General features: G+C 36.9%; 1 protein-coding gene across 1 annotated transcript in view; it reads right to left on the bottom strand.

Annotated features, from left to right (window-relative positions):
• Nucleotides 1-3,105: 3,105 nt before the first annotated feature.
• Nucleotides 3,106-20,490, bottom strand: part of LOC132010496 (phosphatidylinositol 4,5-bisphosphate 3-kinase catalytic subunit beta isoform-like) — a 60,341-nt gene continuing 42,956 nt past the window's right edge. Inside the window, exons 4-8 of the mRNA XM_059388330.1 lie at nt 10,764-10,943; nt 7,469-7,639; nt 6,510-6,587; nt 5,235-5,259; nt 3,106-3,173 (exon numbers count right to left, since the gene is read on the bottom strand). Coding sequence (XP_059244313.1) covers nt 3,106-3,173; nt 5,235-5,259; nt 6,510-6,587; nt 7,469-7,639; nt 10,764-10,943 — 522 coding nt within the window. The remainder of the gene's footprint in view (nt 3,174-5,234; nt 5,260-6,509; nt 6,588-7,468; nt 7,640-10,763; nt 10,944-20,490) is intronic.

The following is a 20,490-nucleotide window of genomic DNA, read 5'->3' as shown; positions in this document are numbered from 1 at the left end:
GCATTTGGAATAGTTTATTCAGAAAAATTACAAGTTTAAAGAAATGAATATTTTTCAGTGTTTTTGTAACAGAAACAAGCTACTTATAATAAACTGCTAGACTCGTAAATGTTAGCATTCCTTGGTTTTTGACAATTTTTGAGAATAAGAACATATAGAGTTGGGCGCCTGGGTGGCTCAGTGGGTTAAGACGCTGCCTTTGGCTCAGGTCATGATCTCAGGGTCCTGGGATTGAGTCCCGCATCGGGCTCTCTGCTCAGCAGGGAGCCTGCTTCCTCCTCTCTCTCTCTGCCTGCCTCTCTGCCTACTTGTGATCTCTCTGTCAAATAAATAAATAAGATCTTAAAAAAAAAAAAAAAGAACATATAGAGTCTACTACATAAGTACTCAAAAAATACTAGCATTTAAAGAATCAAAACAAAAAATGCTAGTTGTAATTCCATCAACCAACTTCTATAAGAATTCAGATATAAGGAATGAAGTAAAATTATGGATCAGGTGGCTACAAAGTTCAAAAAAACTTAAGTATAATGAACTCCAAAAGTTCTATACTAGCTATAAACAGCAACAGCAAAGGATATGATCTACAAAAGAATAAAAATAAAGACTCCAACCAAGGCATTGGTGGTAACAACAACAACAACAACAAAAAAAACCAAAAAAGAACAAAAACAAACAAACAAAAAAACCACCCTAAAATAATTCAATACATGGTTTAAAAAAGAGTATTAAAAGTGACCTACATTTGGGGCACCTGGGTGGCTCAGTGGGTTAAGCCTCTGCCTTCAGCTCAGGACATGATCCCATGTCCTGGGATCAAGCCCCACATCAGGCTCTCTGCTCAGCAGGATGCCTGCCTCCACCTCTCTCTCTGCCTACTTGTGATCTCTGTCTGTCAAATAAATAAATAAAAATTTTTAAAAAATAATAAAAAATAAAATAAAAGTAATCTACATTTAAAATAACATAGGGGAAAAACTGTTTTCTGAACGTAGAATTTCCCATGGTAGCAGAATTAAAGAGAAGTAGTTGTTTTCAGAAAAATCAGTAAGAAAAACTATACTCTGAACTTGCATCACATGGAATTTTGTCAAAATTATCCCATTCCCTGATACTTGGTCTGAATCATCTTCAGACTCTGAAAAGTAAAGAATTTTAAAGCACCATCATGCTTCACACAGTTGTGCTTTATTATCCAACTTTAGTAAACTTCCAAAGAGATCCTTTTTCACAAGGCCCACAACATTTGAAGAACAAGGGAAGGCAGGCTTTATCATGCAAACCTTTCACTGTGCTACAGAAAGGATATACCAAAGCTACACACACAATTCCTGAATTCAACAATTAAAAATGTTTCTGTGTTATAATACATGAAACTTTTCCCCAACATTATACCTAATTTCCTTCTTATTCAGAAATAACGGCCAAAATCCACTACTTTCTACCTTTACATATTAGACATAGAAAAAGGTCAGTGGGATTAATAGGTTGAAATTCCCATGGTTTCATGAAGGGCATAACTTTATAAAGAGGCAGATTTGTTCTTGCTTTTGGAAGGAGTGTTATGCTACCTTTAACTAAGATTATAAGGTTGTTAGAGATAGTTACATTAAAATGTATTAATTCATAGCACAAATACTTATTTAGTGTGTCAGGCACTAATACCAGAAAAAGATTAAGAGAGTTTCCTTCTTTCCTCAGGTTATTTTTATTTTTTAACAGTTAGGTGTGCTAAGACCCACTAAGTAGGCTATGAGGTGTTAACGATTTTTGACTACTAAGTGTGCTATCAGATGTACGTGAGCTTGAAATTCTCTGGGTTTATCCTATTTGTAGTTCATTGAGCTTCTTTAATCTGTTGTATTTATGTCTTTTGCCCACTTTGGAAAGCTCCCAATAATAATTTGTTTAAATAGTTTTTCTTAACTGTACTCTTTATCTTTCTAGAACTCAGATTACACAAATGTTCAACCTTCTGATATTGTTACACAGGTATCTGAAGCTATAAGGAGTTTTTTCTCCCTCAATCATTTTTCTCCATTTTGTTCAAATTGGAAATTATTTTTATTAATCTTAAAATTCATGGACTCTTTCCTTTCTAATTACCATTTCACTACTGAATCCATTCGATGAGTTGTTGGGTTTTTTTAAGATTTTATTTATTTATTTGACAGAGACACACAGCGAGAGAGGAAACACAAGCAGGGGGAGTCGGAGAAGAAAGGCTTCCACTGAGCAGGGCGCCCAATGCGGGGCTCAATCCCAGGATCTGAGCAGAAGGCAGACACTTAACAACTGAGCCACCCAGGCACCTCATTCCATGAGTTTTTAAATGGTAAGTTACTGTATTTTTCAGTTCTAAATTTTCCATATAGCTCCTATTACATCTTCTGTTTCTTAGCTGATACTTTCTATTTTTCCATCCCTTTCAAGTGTGTTTGCCCTTACTTGGAGCATTATTGTAACTAACAACATATATGTCATCTGAGCAGATACCTGTTGGTTATCATTATCCATACAGCTTGATATTTTCCTGGCTCTTTATGATGTCAATTAATTTTAAATTGCATAGACCATTATGACCACTATGTTTTAAGACTCTGGGTTTTGTTTATATCCTACGGAGAACACTGATGTTTTAGGAAACAATGGTTAAGTTCAGACTACAAGGTGAAACAAGCTCCGTGAAGCTATGGTTCTAATATCAGTTCAGTTTTCAAAATCCTTTGCATAGTGCTTGGATCTGTCCTTTCTATGCAGCATACAGTGACCAGACTGAGACCTGGTGGGAACATATGCTACATTTCAGTCTTCAAATTATGTAGGCAGTAAAGATTCAGATCCACATAAGTACAGCTCAGGAATAAACCTATAAGCATAAACAACTTCAAAGAGTTGCATTCCCGAGCTCTTCCCACTCTTCAATCATCCAATTATTTTTTGGTTGCCTAGGGCTCCCCTTTTTTATCACCCAGCCATAAAGCTAAAGCTTTATTTACCCACACTTCCTGCAACTATGCCAAACAGAAGAAAAAGAAAAAAGAAAAAAAAAAGCCTGTGAGGATTTTCCCCATTCTCTGTACAACTCTTCTAATCAGAGAAGGTTCAACTTTGCACTTTAGGCCTGTCCCCCTTGTTGTTGCTGCTGCCACTGCCACAGGACTTCTTAGAAACTGGAACAAATGAGAAAAAAGAACAGGAAACAAATAACAGAGGTAAAAAGCAGAGAAATTCTTGCTCTCTCTGAGGGTTAGAAGCCCTCCTTCCCACTAGAGCTATAACTAGAGGGCTTCTTGAGTTCTGTGTGCACTAATGTCATCTTCTAGATTTGGGACAGCACTGAGTTCAGGATTCTCCTAAATATTAAGATGCATACCTGAGAGTGTGCCTAGGTGGCTCAGTGGGTTAAATAAAGCCTCTGTCTTCAGCTCTGGTCATGATCCCAGGGTCCTAGGATCGAGCCCCGCATTGGGCTCTCTGCTCAGTGGGGAGTCTGCTTCCCCCACCCCACTCTCTCTGCCTGCCTCTCTGCCTACTTGTGATCTCTATCTGTCAAATAAATAAATAAAATCTTTAAAAAAAAAAAAAAAAGATGCATACCTGAAAAGTGAACTACAAGGGTAAGAAAGGACCAAATCACGAAGGAATATGCTCCAGAATTCTAAGCACATTCACAGGGTCAAGACATTCATGTGCCCTTTAAGATCCCTGGGACTAGGGGCGCCTGGGTGGCTCAGTGGGTTACGCCGCTGCCTTCGGCTCAGGTCATGATCTCAGGATCCTGGGATGGAGTCCTGCATCGGGCTCTCTGCTCGGCGGGGAGCCTGCTTCCTCCTCTCTCTCTGCCTGCCTCTCTGCCTACTTGTGATCTCTCTCTGTTAAATAAAAAAAAAAAATCTTAAAAAAAAAAAAAAAAAAAGATCCCTGGGACTAAATATAATGGATTTCACTCCTATGATTAGGTTATACTACTTAACATAGATGACTTCAAGGAAGGGAGACTATCTTTCATGGGCCTGATCCACTGGTCAGTCTCTAAAAAGGGACCAGGTTCTTCTTGGCAAGAAATTCATAGAGTGAGAAGGATTTGAAGCTTGAGAAATTCTCCATTTCTATAGAGTTAGAAATAGAGAGAGCCACAAAACCAGCCTTGAAAGACACCTCTACTAACTGAGAGCAATCCCCAGTCAATCCCCTACCAAGACCCAGCAAGAAAATGAGAACCTTAGTTCTACAACTTCAAGGAACTGAATTTGGCAAATAACTTGAATCCCCTTGGAAGCAAATTCGTCTCTAGAGCCTTTAGGAACAAAAACAACCCAACTAACACTGGATTTCAACCTTGCAAGAACATAAGCAGAAAATCCAGCCACACCATGCCCAGACTTCTGACCAACAGAAATGCAAGCTAACAAACAGGCATTCAAGCTGCTACATTTGTGGTAATTTGTCAAATAGTAATAGAAAAACTAATGTAAGAGGCTATTATAAACTTAATGCGAAAAATGTAACAACTTAAATTTTTCAAAGGACAAAAATTATCAAAACTGACATAAAGAAATAGAAAACCTGACTATCCATATATCCATTAAAGAAATTAAATTCCTAAGGGTGCCTGGGTGGCTCAGTCTGTTAAGCCTGACTCTTCCTTTCAGCTCAGGTCATAATCTCAAAGTTGTGCTGCATCAGGCTCTGCGCTCAATGGGTAGTCTGTCTGAAATTCTCTCTCTCCCTCCCCTCTGCCCCTTCCCCCCACACTAGCTTACTCTGTCTCTCTCTCAAATAAATAAATGAATCTTTAAGAAAAAAAAAAAAAGAAAGAAATTGAATTTCTTAATAAAAACCTTCCCACACGGGGCACCTGGTGGCTCCATCAGTTAAGCATCTGCCTTGGGCTCAGGTCATGATACTACGGTCCTGGGATCCAGACCCACAACAGGCTTCCTGGAGTAGAGTCAGCTTCTCCCGCTCCTTCTACTCCTCTCCCCTGCTCATGCTCATGCTCTCTCTCTCAAATAAATAATATCTTTAGGGAAAAAAAAAAAACTTTCCCACAAAGAAAACTCCAGGGTCAGATGGCTTGGAGTAAATTGTACCAAACATTTAAGGAAGAAATAATACCAATCCTATATAAGCTTATTCAGAAAATTGATAAGAGGAAAGCTTCTCAATCCAATTTATAATGGAAAAAAGATCAGTAGCTTTTTTCTTTAATGGTGTTTGGACTATTTTACCTGTCCCAACAAACACGTTGTACTTCTGCAAGTGGACAAAAAATAGTAAGGAAAGTTTAAATTAAATAAAAAATAGAATTGGCTATTAGCATATTCATTAAAAATTAAATCCTAGCTGAGGAAATAAAAGCAAAAAAAAAAAAAATCCCTATTTTGATGACAGCTAACCAAAGAATCTTTAAAGTCCACCAATAAAAGCAAGCCACTGATAATCTTTGGCAAGGTGCTCCTGAATATATCCTCATGCCAGCAAATATCTCAAACTACGTGAATCTCTTTCTTGGATCACAAAACTATTCACTTAATTTCCTGCCAAGCACAACTGGGGGAAACTGCTTTACACTTTGAGACAAAATGCCTTGTTAAATCTTTACTTAATTGTATGGGGTTATGTAATAAATTTCCATGAGCTAACAACTTGTGGTCCATAATGTAGTCATCTATTTCCTTCCAAGAAATGATACTACATTTTCTCTGTGTTCAGCAAGTTTAAAAGAAAAGGAGAGGTCTGAGAAAGGAGGCCGAGTGCAGCTCTAAACAAGGCTGACAAAGGAGGTTGGGCTTGCATAGGAACCTATGGCTTAAATTGTATTTGCTGAATTCCTGATCTAAAGCAAGTTCTTTTATACAACACATACAGAAAAACGTCACTATATCCAGTACATCTCCAACTATTCAAAGAATACTTTAAAAACAAAAATTCTTGGGGTGCCTGGGTGGCTCAGTCAGTTGAGCCTCTGCCTTTGGCTTGGGTCGTGATCTCAGGGTCCTGGAATTGAGCCCCGCGTTGGGCTCTCTGCTCAGGGGGGAGCCTGCTTCCCCCTCTGTCTCTGCCTACTTGTGATCTCTCTCTGTGTCAAATAAATAAAATCTTTAAAAAAAAATAAAAACAAAAATTCTCGTCTAACTTTAAGTCACCATATTCTGTCTTGTGTAACTGACCAATATAGGGAAAATTTAATCTCCAGTGCGACATTCATTAAGCGTATCAGTGAGTTATTCAAATAATGGAGTAGATAGGGGCACGTGGGTGACTCGTTGGTTGAGTGGCCACCTCTTGATTTCCACTCATGTTATGGTCTTGGGCCCTGGGATCAGGCCACATTTGGCTCCAGGCTCAGCATGGGGTCAGCTTCTCTCCCTCTCCCTCTGCCCCTCCCCCTGCTCTAGTGCTCCAGTGCTCTTTCTCTCTCTAAAGTAAATAAATAAATCTTTTAAAAATAACAAAAACAATGGAACAGATTTTAAAAAACTCAAATCTTAACAAGTACTCACTTTTACACTTTCTTCTGTGTTAAGTTTATTTCCCTTAACCAAAACAATCTGGAAAGGGTTGTTATTTTCCCAAACATGCTGCAAAAGAATGAAATAGAGTATTTTAATTAAAGACATAAATATTCTATGCTAGCAATGAAACCATCTTATCTGTTCTCATGTCAACTGGCAAAATAATAAAAATAGACCTCCGAACTAACAGCTGAAAATCCCATATACTAAATGAAGCATCACAACCACTACCACTTAGTTCTTCCAGCAAAATACAGGCAGCATTCCAATACTGCCAAGAGGTTCACTAAACTAAACACAATAAACAAAAAGTATTAAAGCTTTGGATGAATTAAGAATTGCCCACTTAAATTAATACAGAGCTAATATCTTAATCATCAAGGAGAGATTAAACATACAACTTGTTAAAACTAAGTAACTATTAAAAAATGTTAACTGTTCTAATCAATAAACAGAAACAGGAATTGCTTTATATAAATATATTACATTCTAGGGAAAAAATGGTATCTTTGATATATTTAAATTCTAAAAGTATTCAATAAGAAGGCAAGTTATATCAAAAATGCTAGCATAAGCTAAGCTGACATAAATTAAATACACAAGAACATCAACTATTTCTGAACATCTTTTTTACTAGAACCTCTCAAATTGCTCACTGAAGTTTATGTTCACCTGCACTCTCAAGAAATTTCTAATTTGGTATCATTTTTCTGTGATACCAAAAGAATACCAAAACCAGAAATCGCATATTTACATTTCCTTGAGTTGAGGAAAAAGAACAGTAGCTAGAAAGATAATTACCAATAAATGGTAACGGATCTTCGGCTAATGTGCACTGGTTTTCACAGAATGAGAAGTGAGCAGAGAAAATATGTGAGGCTTAAGCACACAACCTAACAAAATTATACGCTTTTTGGGGTTACCAAAGGTTCACACATGAAACTTACAGAAATAATTCGCATTTTCTTTGGTGGTAAAGGAAGAGGAAGGTTTGATGAATTTCGATTTATGGCAGCCTCTATGGCAATCATTTCCTGCTCGTACATCTTCTTGATCTTGCAACATTCCACAAGCATAAAATGGGGCAAGGTCCTGTTCATTACACAGTTCCGAATATACTACAGTGGCAACAAAGAATAAGGTAAAGATTTTCAAGCAAATACTTAAATGGACAGAAGAATAATATTAAATGAACATCACTATACCAATGTACTATGAAAATATATCTTAACAACTAATGTTAAGAATATGAGAAATTAAAATCACAACATAAAATAGCTACCATTAATTGAATACCTAAGTACCTAAGAACTAGCTACTTTTTTTTTTTTTAAGATTTTATTTATTTCTTTGAGAGAGACAGAGAGAGCACAAGCAGGGGGAGTGGCAGAGGCAGAAGGATAAGCAGGCTCCCTGCTGAGCAGGGAGGCCAACATGTGGCTTGATCCCAGGACCCTGGGATCATGACCTGAGCTGAAGGCAGACACTTAACCGACTGAGCCACCCGGGCACTGGAAGAACTAACTAATTTTTCTAACAACCCTGTAAGAGAGATTTTCTTCCCTTTAACAGATGAAAGAACTAAAAGAAGAGTTAAGTTACATACCTGGCATCTTAAATCTACCTGTTTCTCTCTCTCTCCCTCTTTTTTTTTTTTTTTTTTGGCTAAACCTTTAAGAAATATGTACCTCAGGCTTGATGTTTTGTCTTCTCTTTGCACTTAATACCTGACATTTTGACCAAGTGGCTCACTGTCCCAGGGGTGGGACTTGACACACGTACTGGTAAAGACTGTGATATCATAGTGTAAACTCTGATCAGTCAGTCAGGAAAAGTAGACATGTAGTACACATGTGGCCACTTCTTCACATTCTAAGGTGGTCATCTTAGACCTTCCCATAGATCCCTGAAGTCAACCTAGTACCTTTATAGAACAAGGCTCCAGAAGACAACCATTACTATCTCCCTTGCAAAAACATTGACCATCTCAGTTTGAAACTCTTTTATTTCCATGAGACCAGGACAACTCTCCAAAGGCATATAAGGATAAGGGATGGTTATTCACATTACCAGGGATGCCTAACAAACTGGATAGAAAGAAACTTAATATATTCCTCAGAAGAATAAATTTCCTATATAGATTCAGCATATTACATTAAATTCAGAACCACAAAATACTTTTAGAAATTAAAAAAAAATCCAGAATGGTCTGTAAGAAGAAATCACATATTATGATAAATATATTCAATCAAACACATGAAATATGTATCATTCCATTTCCTTCACATTCCTTTACCTAAATGTTATACTTTCTCTCTCACAAGACCTTGTACAAAAATGTATACAACTCTTTATTTTTCTTTATAATAACAAATCCTAAAACACAAACTCAAAAAAAACCCCATAAATCCTAGTTTTGGCAAAACAATACGCCCTCCACTAATTAAGTTAAAAAAAAATCAAAGCTCCTGCTTGGTTTTTTTTTTGGAGGGGGGGGGTTATTTATTTATTTGACACAGAGGGAGAGAGACAGCAAGAGAGAGAATACAAGCAGTGGGAGTGGAAGAGGGAGAAGCAGGCTTCCCACTGAGCAGGGAGTACAATGTGGGGCTTGACCCCAGGACACTGGGATCATGACCTGAGCCAGAGGTGCTTAATGGCTGAGCTACTGAGGCACCCCAAAATCACAGCTTTTTCTCAGCCATCACTTAATATCTGGCATACCTCTATCCCTCTTTAAAACAAAAAGAAATAAAAATCACAAGAGTAATCAGATCCTACAGTATAAGGATGTGAAAATGTATTGACCTTGTTAACTTCTTTAAAAAAAAAAAAAAAAAGACCTTGTTAACTGATAGTCACATCCAAGATCCTATTTGATCAGATCATGGTGGGGGAGAGGTGTTGCACTACAGATTTATTTATTTATTTAAGATTTTATTTATTTATTTATTTGACAGAGACAGAGAAAGCACACAAGCAGGGGAGGAGAAGCAGACTCCCAGCTGAGGAGACAGCCTAACACAGGGCTGGATCCCAGGAGCCAAGGATCATGACAGTCAGTCATTTAACTCACTGAGCCACCCAGGTGCCCCTCATTTACCTTATTTAAACCCTACTTAACTCTAAAAACAATCTGGGGCACTATCATCAAGGAACTTGTGATTGCATGGAAATAGGTATGTCAAAGATGGAGGAAAGCTTTTGAGGATGAACAGACCTAATGCTTTCAAAATTCCTACCATATATGGAAGTAACAAAAAACAGAGGGAAAGACAATTACACATATAAATGTTAGACTGAACTGAAAAGCTTTCTAATTCAAAATGAAAAGGTATAAGACCCTGTTAACTGATAATCACAAATAAGTTTCTTTACCATTTAATTAGTGGCTATTTAATCAAAATATCTTTTTTTTTTTGAAGATCTTATTTGGCAGAGAGAGAACACAAGCACAGGGAGAGGGAGAGGGAGAGGGAGAAGCAGGCTTCTGGCAAAGCAAGGAGCCTAATGCGGGGCTCAATCCCAGAACCCTGGGATCATGACTTGAGCCAAAGGCAGACACTCAACCACAGAGACACCTAGGCGCCCCTAATCAAAAAATCTTGTATTTTATTTCCTCCAGAATATTGTCTACCTAATTATTATGTTTATGTGATAAAACAGTAGGCAGCTTTAGCAAGTTTTATTAATAATTCATTATGCTGAAATGCCTGGGTAGCTCAGTTGGTTAAGCATCTGCCTTCAGCTCAGGTCATGATCCCAGGGTCCTGGGATGAGCCCCATGTCTGGCTTCCTGCTCAGCAGGGGGTCTGCCTTTCCATCTTCCTCTGCCCGACCCCACTGCTAGTGCTCGCTCTCTCTCTCTCTCTCACAAATAAATAAATAAATAAAATCTTAAAAAAAAAAAATTCATTATGCCACAGGAAATGCTAACACTGAAACAACCAAAAAAGTAGAAAGGAAACACTGAGATACACACATTAATATAATCATTATACCAAAAATATATAACTGCAAGTAAACAACAAAAACATGCCAAAATTTTAACAATGGTTATCTCAGAGGTGGGTAGGATTATGAATATCTATTATTTAATTTTGTATAATTTTCTGTAGGTTCTGAATACTTAACTATAATAATGTATTTTTATCAGAAATTTAAATTGTTAAAACACACGTACATACACGCACGCACACACACTCACACGTATCTATGGAAAAGTGATAGTAATACACATACCTGGAACTGAATGAGTGGCTGATCACCAAACACATATTCTACTCTCCCACTTACTTGCAACACATAGTCATAGGGACTAACTTCATCTTCTTTCCCATGAATAGTCAAACGTTTTTGGATTGCCAGTTCATTTATTTTGATAGGATTCATATTAGGAGATATTTGAAAGCTAAACACATCCTAAAAAGAGGGGGTAGAAAAAAGGAGCAAATTTTATATTTGTGCTGAAAAAACTCTCTTTACATTTATACTTATTACTACATTGTATATAGCCCTACATAGTATGTTCATATATATATGTTACATATGTATATCCTTTACATTTAACATTCCAGTACATTTTCTTATTTTTTAGATATAGTATGTCCACAACAAACTTAAGATTTCTGATAATTTGCAAGTCATCTTACACTATACAAAGTGCTACAGATCCCACAGATAAGATTCATATGTAACTAAAGTGTATATTTAACTAAAGTTTACCAATGAGTTTCAAATACATTTCTCAGTAAATATCTTTTATATTTTTTAATATCTTTGTTTTAAAAAGTTCCAAAAATCCTGTAGTTGTTCAAACGTAGTCCATACTAAGAATTTTATGTTATATACCAATTAAATTATAAATGAATATACCAATTAATTATAAATGAACAATTCAGTCCAATTTTATAGACATGTAAAAAAGAAACAAAGAAGGTTTCATTAATGAGAAATATAGTCAGAACTGAATATCAAATCTTCTCATCACAAATCCCAAGTGTATAGATATTAAAGATCACTTAATAACAACTGAAACTTCTCATAATCCAGCAAAGTAATTTCCCACCATATGATCACATACCAAGGATTTAAGAAAATTCACTATCTCCTAAAGCAGCTAACTGCTACTCTGCACAACTGTGGCTGTTAGAAAATTCTCTACTGACCAGAGGTTGCTTCTGCAGTATTTTCACCAAGTTAAGTCACCTCCCTTTTCCATAAGGTACTTCAAATTTCAACTTTTTTAACCTAAACTTACTGGGTGTTCCTTTTCTCTAGTATTTTTACCTTTTTTTCCTAATGTTCTGTATGAGTTGGTGCTATATGCATCAAAGCATATGAGCCAGGATCCACAGAGTCCTTTGAAAAGTCACATGACTCCACTTTCCTCCCCTAACTCACTTCCCAATAAGATACCAACAACCTCCTATCCTTGGGCTGCCAACTGTCACCTCCTCTCTATCCCATTCACACTACTCTATTTTGGCAATTCTTCATCTTTCTCCTAAAGAGCAATATAGCTTCTTATTTAATTTCCTTGCACTATCCACCTCAAAACCTTCAGCTACCTTAGAAAGTAACCTACTTTAAAAAATAGATTCACAAAGAGATATGATACTTTTTTTTTAAAGATTTTTTTTTTTTTATTTGTCAGAGAGAAAGCGAGCGAGAGCGAGCACAGGCAGACAGAGCGGAAGGCAGAGTCAGAGGGAGAAGCAGGCTCCCTGCGGAGCAAGGAGCCCGATGTGGGACTCGATCCCAAGACACTGGGATCACGACCTGAGCCGAAGGCAGCTGCTTAACCAACTGAGCCACCCAGGCGTCCCAGATATGATACTTTTTTAACATAATACAAATGGTCATAACTGTCTAAAGCAGCGCTACCCAATAAAACTCTTTAAAAATGGAAATAGTCTATTCTATGCTGTCCAATACAACAGCCTCTTAGCCACAAGTGGTGTTTTTTTTTTTTTTAAGATTTTATTTATTTATTTGACACAGAGAGAGAGAGATATCACAAGTAGGCAAAGAGACAGGCAGAGAGAGAGGAGGGGAAGCAGGCTCCCTGCCAAGCAGAGAGCCCGATGCAGGGCTTTACCCCAGGACCCTGAGATCATGACCTAAGCCGAAGACAGACGCTCAATTTACTGAACCATCCAGGCACCCCTCCACAAGTGGTTCTCAAGAAGCTTGATATGTGGCTAGTGCAAATTACTGAATTTTAATTTTACTTCATTTAATTAACTTAAATTCAAATTTAATGTATAAATGTGGCTAGTGGCTACTGTATTTAAACAATACAGGTCTGAATAATAAGGCCTTAAGCTCCTTAATATACCATAAAATTATTCAATGACTCCCATTTACTCTCTATTTCATAAACAGACCCTTTAGAAATAAAAAAAAACTAGAGGACACACTCATTATCAGATAGCAAGAACCTATCGAAAAGACCAGAAATCAGAACTAGGCTTGAAAAACTGCAGATATTACAAGTAATACTCAGAAAATAAAACAAGTTTAGTTAATGTGTTAAGAATTAAAGGTTGTTTGAAAATGAGTAAAGAGCAAAAAAACTGAAGAAGAATCAAAGAGAACTCCAAGAAACAAAATATATTAAGTGAAATTTAAAACTCAATGAAAAGGAACATGACAAATTTTAAAACATTTTTCAAATTTGACAATATCAAGTGTTAGCAAAGATGTGAAGAAACTAAACTCTCAATATATTTCTGGTAGGAATATAAATTGGAAAAACTGTTTGGGGGGCACCTCTGGGGATACAGTTGGTTTAGCAACAAACTCTTGGTTTCAGTTCAGGTTGGGATTTCAAGGTCCTGAGACTGAGATCCACATCGTGTCCCTGTACTCAGCCAGAGTCTGCTTGGGATTCTCTCTCCCTCTCCTTATGCCCCTCCTGCTTGCATAAGCATGCTTACTTGCTCTTTATCTCTCTCAAAATAAATAAATCTTTAAAAAAACAAAGAAAGAAAAACTTTTTGGCAATATATATTAAAAACCAATTACACCCATATACTCATCACTCACCAATTCCATTTCTAGGTATATTCTAATACAAATACATAAACTGATGTTATTTCAAACAAAACAATGTTGGATTTGAAATGCTGTGTGTATACATTTATATAACACAAGAATTGAGAAAAATCTGAAAACGGACTAGAATTTGAGGATAAAATCAAGTAAAATAAACTAGCTAAACAATGAATAAAAAAGACAAGACACATAAAGATTATATTATATAGAGGGAGAACACATTCCCAATGACAAAGATTCACTACTCCCAAAAACCAAGAACGTATACAAATCAGTAAGACACACATGACACAGTTTTAAAATAGACAAGAAACAAACACAACAGAAATATGAATGTTTCATAAATATGTGAAAAGACATACTTTATCATCAGTTCTGAGAGAGATGCACCTGAGACCATGGAGATACAGCTAACACTTGAGCAACATGGGTTTGAACTGTGTGGGTCCACTTAATTATGTGGATTTTTTTTTTATAAATACTGTAAATGTATTTTCTCTTCCTTATGACTTTAATAACATTTTCTTCCCCCTACCTTACTTTACTTAAAAATACAGTATATGACATGTATAACAAATATGTGTTAATCAACTATTTATGTTATTAGTAAGAGAGTCAACAGAAAGCTATTAGTAAGTTCTGTGGGAGTCAAAAGTTATCTGTGGATTTTTGAATGTGGAGGGGTTGGCACTCAACCCTTGCATGTTCAAGGGTCAACTGCACATTTGTATAATGGATCTATATATAGTACCAAGGGCTTGAAACCTTCCTTTAAAGACCAATCATAATCTCATGATGACTACATTCAAGTCTTCTGAAGTACTGGTGTATCTCATCACCCATGTTAATTTTCTTCACATAAACTGTTAATTAGACTGACTTGGTCAGAACTCAACTGGTTTTTCCTGTATCAAGCAGTTTTCCAACATTTCTTTTAAAAACTTCACAAAATATTGCATCTTTAAAAGACTTGGATTTTCCTCAGGAGTCAACTTGCATTGCTTAATGCTTATAGTCAGCTACATGAGAGACTACCCAATGAAGATACTGGGCATAAGGACGGAACAGAAACTCCTGTTTAGAAGGAAAGGATACAGTTCATTTGTGACTACATCGGTATCATGACATCTGTGCTTATTCAGATAATGTCTACACAGGTGAAGAAGTTATTCTTGATAGTTTTACGCTTTGTGCTTCATTGTTTCTCATATTTCTGCCCATGCTTCTGATACATTCTCTGAAATTCCCCCCATATAGTCTCTACCTCCTTCTACCTTCTCCACAACCCGCCCTGTTCCCTAACACACAGGAGACTATTTCAAATGCCACATGCCCTTCTCCCTTAATTGATGCAATTATTTCATATAACTTATGCTGGCTGAGGTTTAAAAAAAACACAGGTTTGAAAGTGATGCTCAGGTTTATTGGTATCCTTAACAAATTATGACTATTGGAATTAAAAATAATGCCATGGTGTGGCTGCTGGGAACTAATGTTCTTTAAAACAGAAACATGACAGTTCCATGATTTTATTTATCTTGCTTCTCAAGAGCCCTGCTCTAAACTGGATGATACTGAAGATATGGTCATCAAAAACTTCATCTTTTTCACAGAAACTACTGTCTATATTGCTCCCTATCTATCCTGTAAAACCATTTTTAACCTATACGAGTATTTTGTTATACTTCATCTCATGTTTAGTGTTCCTACATACTGCTCCCTAATGTTGGTCATTAACAGTAATGACAAAATGGCAAAATTATTATTTTATATAGAAGTTGGAAGGGCAAAAAAATGCATGTATGAGGGATCAGTAAGCTAACCATTCTTTATTCTGAAATCATCATTCTTACTTTTTGTTGGTGAAGTATTTACCCGCTTATGAAATAGTACTGATAATACATTAGGAATTTGGGGTTTTATTTATTTGTTTTCAAGATCTTACTTGTAAGTAATTTCTACACCCAGTGTGGAGCTCGAACTCACAACCCTGAGATCAAGAGTTGCGTGCTCTACCAACTGAGCCAGCTAGGCTCCAAATTTGTGTTTTTTAAAATGGACTTAGTTGCCTAAACAAAGAAGGATAAACTCTATGTGGCTTTCCAAGTTTATTTAATAACTTAATAATTTTACTAGTCTATACAATACAAAATAGGAACTTTTTGTTTAATCCCCAGGGAACTGTTTGGCTAAAAGAATAGTAAACTAAGGGGAGTTATGATAGCTCTATCTCAACTATATGAATATTTGACACGTATAATAAAGGGTAGACTGAATGGATACTTATGCAAAATGAGAAAGGACAACCACATGGGAAGAAGTCTAAAAGGCTAGTTTGAATTTTTAAATATATTTTATATTAAAATTTAAATATGTGATTGTCAAAAGTGAAAACATGCTACTCTAAAGGTCGAGTACTTCCCCAAGTACTGAATGTATTTGGTCAGAGAAACTACTCTATATAAGAGATGGTGAAAAGATTATATTATATAAAGATTATATTATATATTGTATATATAATATAAAGATTATATATTATATAAGGATTATATTATCTTTATATATATAAAGATTATATTATATAAAGAAACTATACTATATAAGGGATGGTGAAAAGATTATATTATATAAAGAATCTAACTAGATGATCTTCAAACTACTTTCAGCATTAAAGTCTATGACTGTTGGAGGGGAAGATGACAGTAGAATAGGAAGAGAAGATCACCCAGTCCCATGAATACAACAGATAACTATCAAATCCTCCTACATTAAATACTCCAGAAATGAATCTGAAGACTGGTAGAAAAAACTCCAGAACTAAAGATAGAAGAGCCACCACACTGGAGGAAATTGCGAAGATGAAGCTTAGGAGAGAAACAAATCATGGCTTTTGCAGTACAGAGGGAGCGGCTACAGCACAGAAGAAGAAGATACAAACTGTAACACAGAGGAGCACCTGGGGAAAAGGAGTCCACATAGTAACCAGCAAGAAAAGCAAGAGAGTCCCATTTACCTGCAACCAGCCAGTGGGGCTTAAAGTCTGCAGTTCTAAAGGCAGTGGCTTGGCTCAGGAAAAGTCCAGAGGCATGGGGGCTACTCTTAGAAATAAGGTGGAACAAACAGCCCAAGGAAATACAGAATGAAAACAGAGATCTTTAGGGTGCCTACACGCACAATGGAGTAGCTACTTGCTCAACTCATAGCAGTGGCAAGAGTTCCAGAGAGGCAGCCCTCCCAGAGAAACCTCATGGGGGAAAAAAAGGAACTGCAAGGCACCACTTCCCTTCCCTATCCCTCAGCATAAACACAGAGCCACCTGAGGTAATGAACACAGCATTAGCACTCACATGTAACTTGCTTATATATACCAAGCCCTGCCTCCCGCACTCTTGTGGATCCATCCTTCCCAGTTACACTTGCCTCAGTCCCACCACAGCAGGCTTCCACACCCAGACGACCAGCCCAAACCCTTGACCAGCACCGTATCTCCTGACCCAGGAGTTCTGTGAGGCCTCGGTTCTGGTGGCAACAGCAACAGATCTCATTTCATAAGTAGACCAGAGCACATCTAGTTAAAACACACCACATTCAGGCCAGGGACCAAACACTGCCCACAACAGGCAGAGAGAGCCTCTGTGTACTATACTGATCTGAAGGATAAAGTAGCCAGGGCACAAAAGCAGAAAACACTCAGCACACAACAGAGATGCTACTGGAAGCACCAGGCTGTGAGGAACAGGGAACACTACACTGTAGAGCACTACAGGACCTCTTCTGTTTAAGGCCATTACTCAGAAGAACAGAAGATGTAGCTAACTTTCTTAACACATGGAGAAACAGGCACAGAGACAAAATGAGAAGACAGAGGAATTTGTCCCAAATGAAAGAACAGACCAAGACCAAGACCAGAGATATAAGCAAAACAAATATAAATAACATGCCTAATGGAGAATTTAAAGCAATGATCATTAAGGATACTTAACTGGACTTTAGAAAAGAATAGAGGACATCAGTGAGACCATTAGCCAGCGAATAAGAAAAACATGGTAGAGCTAAAAGGCTCAATAAATAAAATAAAAAACATGTTTGATGGTATGAACATCAGGCTGGAAGAAGCAGAGGAACGAATTAATAGCCTAGGAGACAGAGTAAACAGAAGGTAATCAAGATGAACAAGAGAAAAAAAGTACTTAGGAAACAAGTACAAAACAGTAACAGACTTAGGGAACACATTACTTACACCAAAAGTAGTAACATTCACATTACAGGACTCCCAGAAGAAGACAGGGAAAAGGGATAGAGAATTCATTTGAAGAAATAACAGCTGAAAACTTCCCTACTTTGGGGAAGGGAACATACCCAGATGAAGAATGCACAGAGAGCCCCCAACAAAATCAACAAAAGCAGCCCCACACAATGACATGTTACAATTAAAATGGCAAAATAAAGGAATAAATAAAAAATATTAAGAGCAGAAAGACAGGGCATCTGGGTTGCTCAGTTGTTAAGCGTCTGCCTTTAGCTCAGGTCATGATCCCAGGGCCCTGGGATCAAGTCCTGCATCAGGCTCTCTGCTCAGTGGGAAACCCACTTCTCCCTCTACTACTCCCCCTGCTTGTGTTTCCTCTCTTGCTATCAAATAAATAAATCTTAAAAAAAAAAAAAAAAAAAAGAGCAGATAGACAAAAGAAGAAAGTTACATATGAAAGAAACCCCATAAGGCTATGAGCCCATTTTTCAGCAGAAACTTTGCAAGCCAAAAGGAGTGGAATGATGTGTTTAAAGTGCTGAATGGGAAAAACCTGCAGTAAAGAATACTCTATCTAGTAAGGCTATCACTGAGAATAAAAAGAAAGATAAAGAGGTGCCCGGGTGGCTCAGTGGGTTAAGCCTCTCTGCCTTTAGCTCAGGTCATGGTCTCAGGGTCCAGGGATTGAGCCCCACATCAGGTTATCTGCTCAGCTGGGAGCCTGCTTCCCCCCTCTCACTCTTCCTACTTGTAAGTTCGCTCTCACTCTCTCTCTCTGTCAAATAAATAATCTTTAAAAGATCTTTTAAAAAAAAATAAAAGGAGAGATAAAGAGTTTATCAGACAAAGAAAAACTAAAGGAGTTCATGACCATTAAACCAGCAATATTAAACATAGGACTCTTTCAGCTGAAAAGAAAGACCAAAAGTGAAAGTATGAAGGTAGGAAACACAAAAACAGTAATGAGTATTTTTGCAAAATATCAGTCAAGGAACTCACAAAACGAAAAGATATAATATGACAACACATACCTAAAACATGGGAAGGAGAGTAGTAAAAAATGGGTTAAAACCTAAATAACCATTAACTTAATATAGACTGCCATATGCAGAAGTGATTATACACAAACCTAATGGCAACACAAATCAAAAACCACTAATAAATATGCAAAGAATAAAAGAGAAAGAAATCCAATTGTATCACTAAAGAAAATAAGAAAACCATGAAAGATAAAAGACAAGAAAGGGTCAGAGAAAATCTTCATTAACAACCACAAAGCAGGTAACAATAATATGGCAATATACATATATATACATATATGATTACACTGAATGTAAATGGACTAAACACTCTAATCGATAGACATAAGGTGACAGAGTGGATTAAAAAAACAGGACCCATCTATTTGCTGCCTATACGACACTTATTTTAGACTCAAAGAAACCCACAGAGAGAGACAAACCAAGAAAGGAAATCTTTACAGAGAACAAATTGATCGTTGCCAGAGTGGAGATGTGTAGGTGGATGGGTGAAAGGATTGGGATGGGATGGTAGGTGGATGGGACAGGGATTAGGAGTGCACTTTTCTTGCTAACAACTAGGTGATTAAAATAAATTTATTTTAAGATTTTATTTATTTATGACAGAAAGAGAGATCACAAGTAGGCAGAGAGGCAGGCACAGAGGCAGGCTCCTTGCTGAGCAGAGAGCCCAATGCATGGCTCAATCCAGAGACCCTGAAATCATGACCTGAACCGAAGGCAGAGGCTTAACCCGCTGAGCCACCCAGATGCCCCTAAAATAAATTTTTTAAAAAACTAGAAGTAAATAAAAGAATTTGGGAAAAAATTCTATGATTGCTTGGAATCCAGTAGATTTCACAATATCCCCATTTTTCTTCTTATTTCAAAACATTTATTTTCACATATACTTTGTTACAATGATGATTACATGAAAAATATGTATATCCAGTAGAGAACTGACCCATATGTACTGAAATGCAGACTGACCTAGAAGGGCAAATTGCCCTGAGCCAGTGTTTTCAAGTTGAATTCTAGTCACCTTTTAGTGGTAAAATTCTTCATTCCACCTCTTCCAACACTGCAGAATTCCCTAAATCATATTTCAAATTTGATTGTGAGACTTTGTAATATCCAAATCTTGATTTAAACTGAACTTTAGTCTCAACATACCTCGGGAGAGAGCAACAAAAAAAACTTTAAAGCTAGATAAATCTCTTTCATAAAATGCCAGAAGGCCAGCCGGCTCTTTCTTTCCTTCTTTTGTATTTGTTTTTACAATTATTTAGAAACATATTGTTGGAAAGGAGGCAGAACTGAATAAAACTAAACACCTGGATAAAATCCTGTCACTACCACAGACCAGCTATAAGATATAAGACCTGGCACAAAAGAAAGAAACAAGAAATAAGAAACAAAGAAACAGAGAAAGAGAGAGAGAGAGAAAGAAAAGAAAAGAGGAGGGGAAAAAAAAAACTCTCCCTTTCATTTTCTTCATTGTAAAATGGGGATGATAACATTTTATAGTTTTTTTTAAAGATTTTATTTATTGATTGATTTGACACTGAGAGAGAGAGAGAGAGAGCAATCACAAGTAGGCAGAAAGGCAGACAGAGAGATGGGGGTGGGGAGAGCTGGCTCC

Source organism: Mustela nigripes, chromosome 2 (genome assembly GCF_022355385.1).
Source record: "Mustela nigripes isolate SB6536 chromosome 2, MUSNIG.SB6536, whole genome shotgun sequence".
NCBI classification, from domain to species: Eukaryota; Metazoa; Chordata; class Mammalia; order Carnivora; family Mustelidae; genus Mustela; species Mustela nigripes.
The sequence above is the reverse complement of the archived record's forward strand: the minus strand, read 5'-3'. Positions and strand labels throughout refer to the sequence as shown.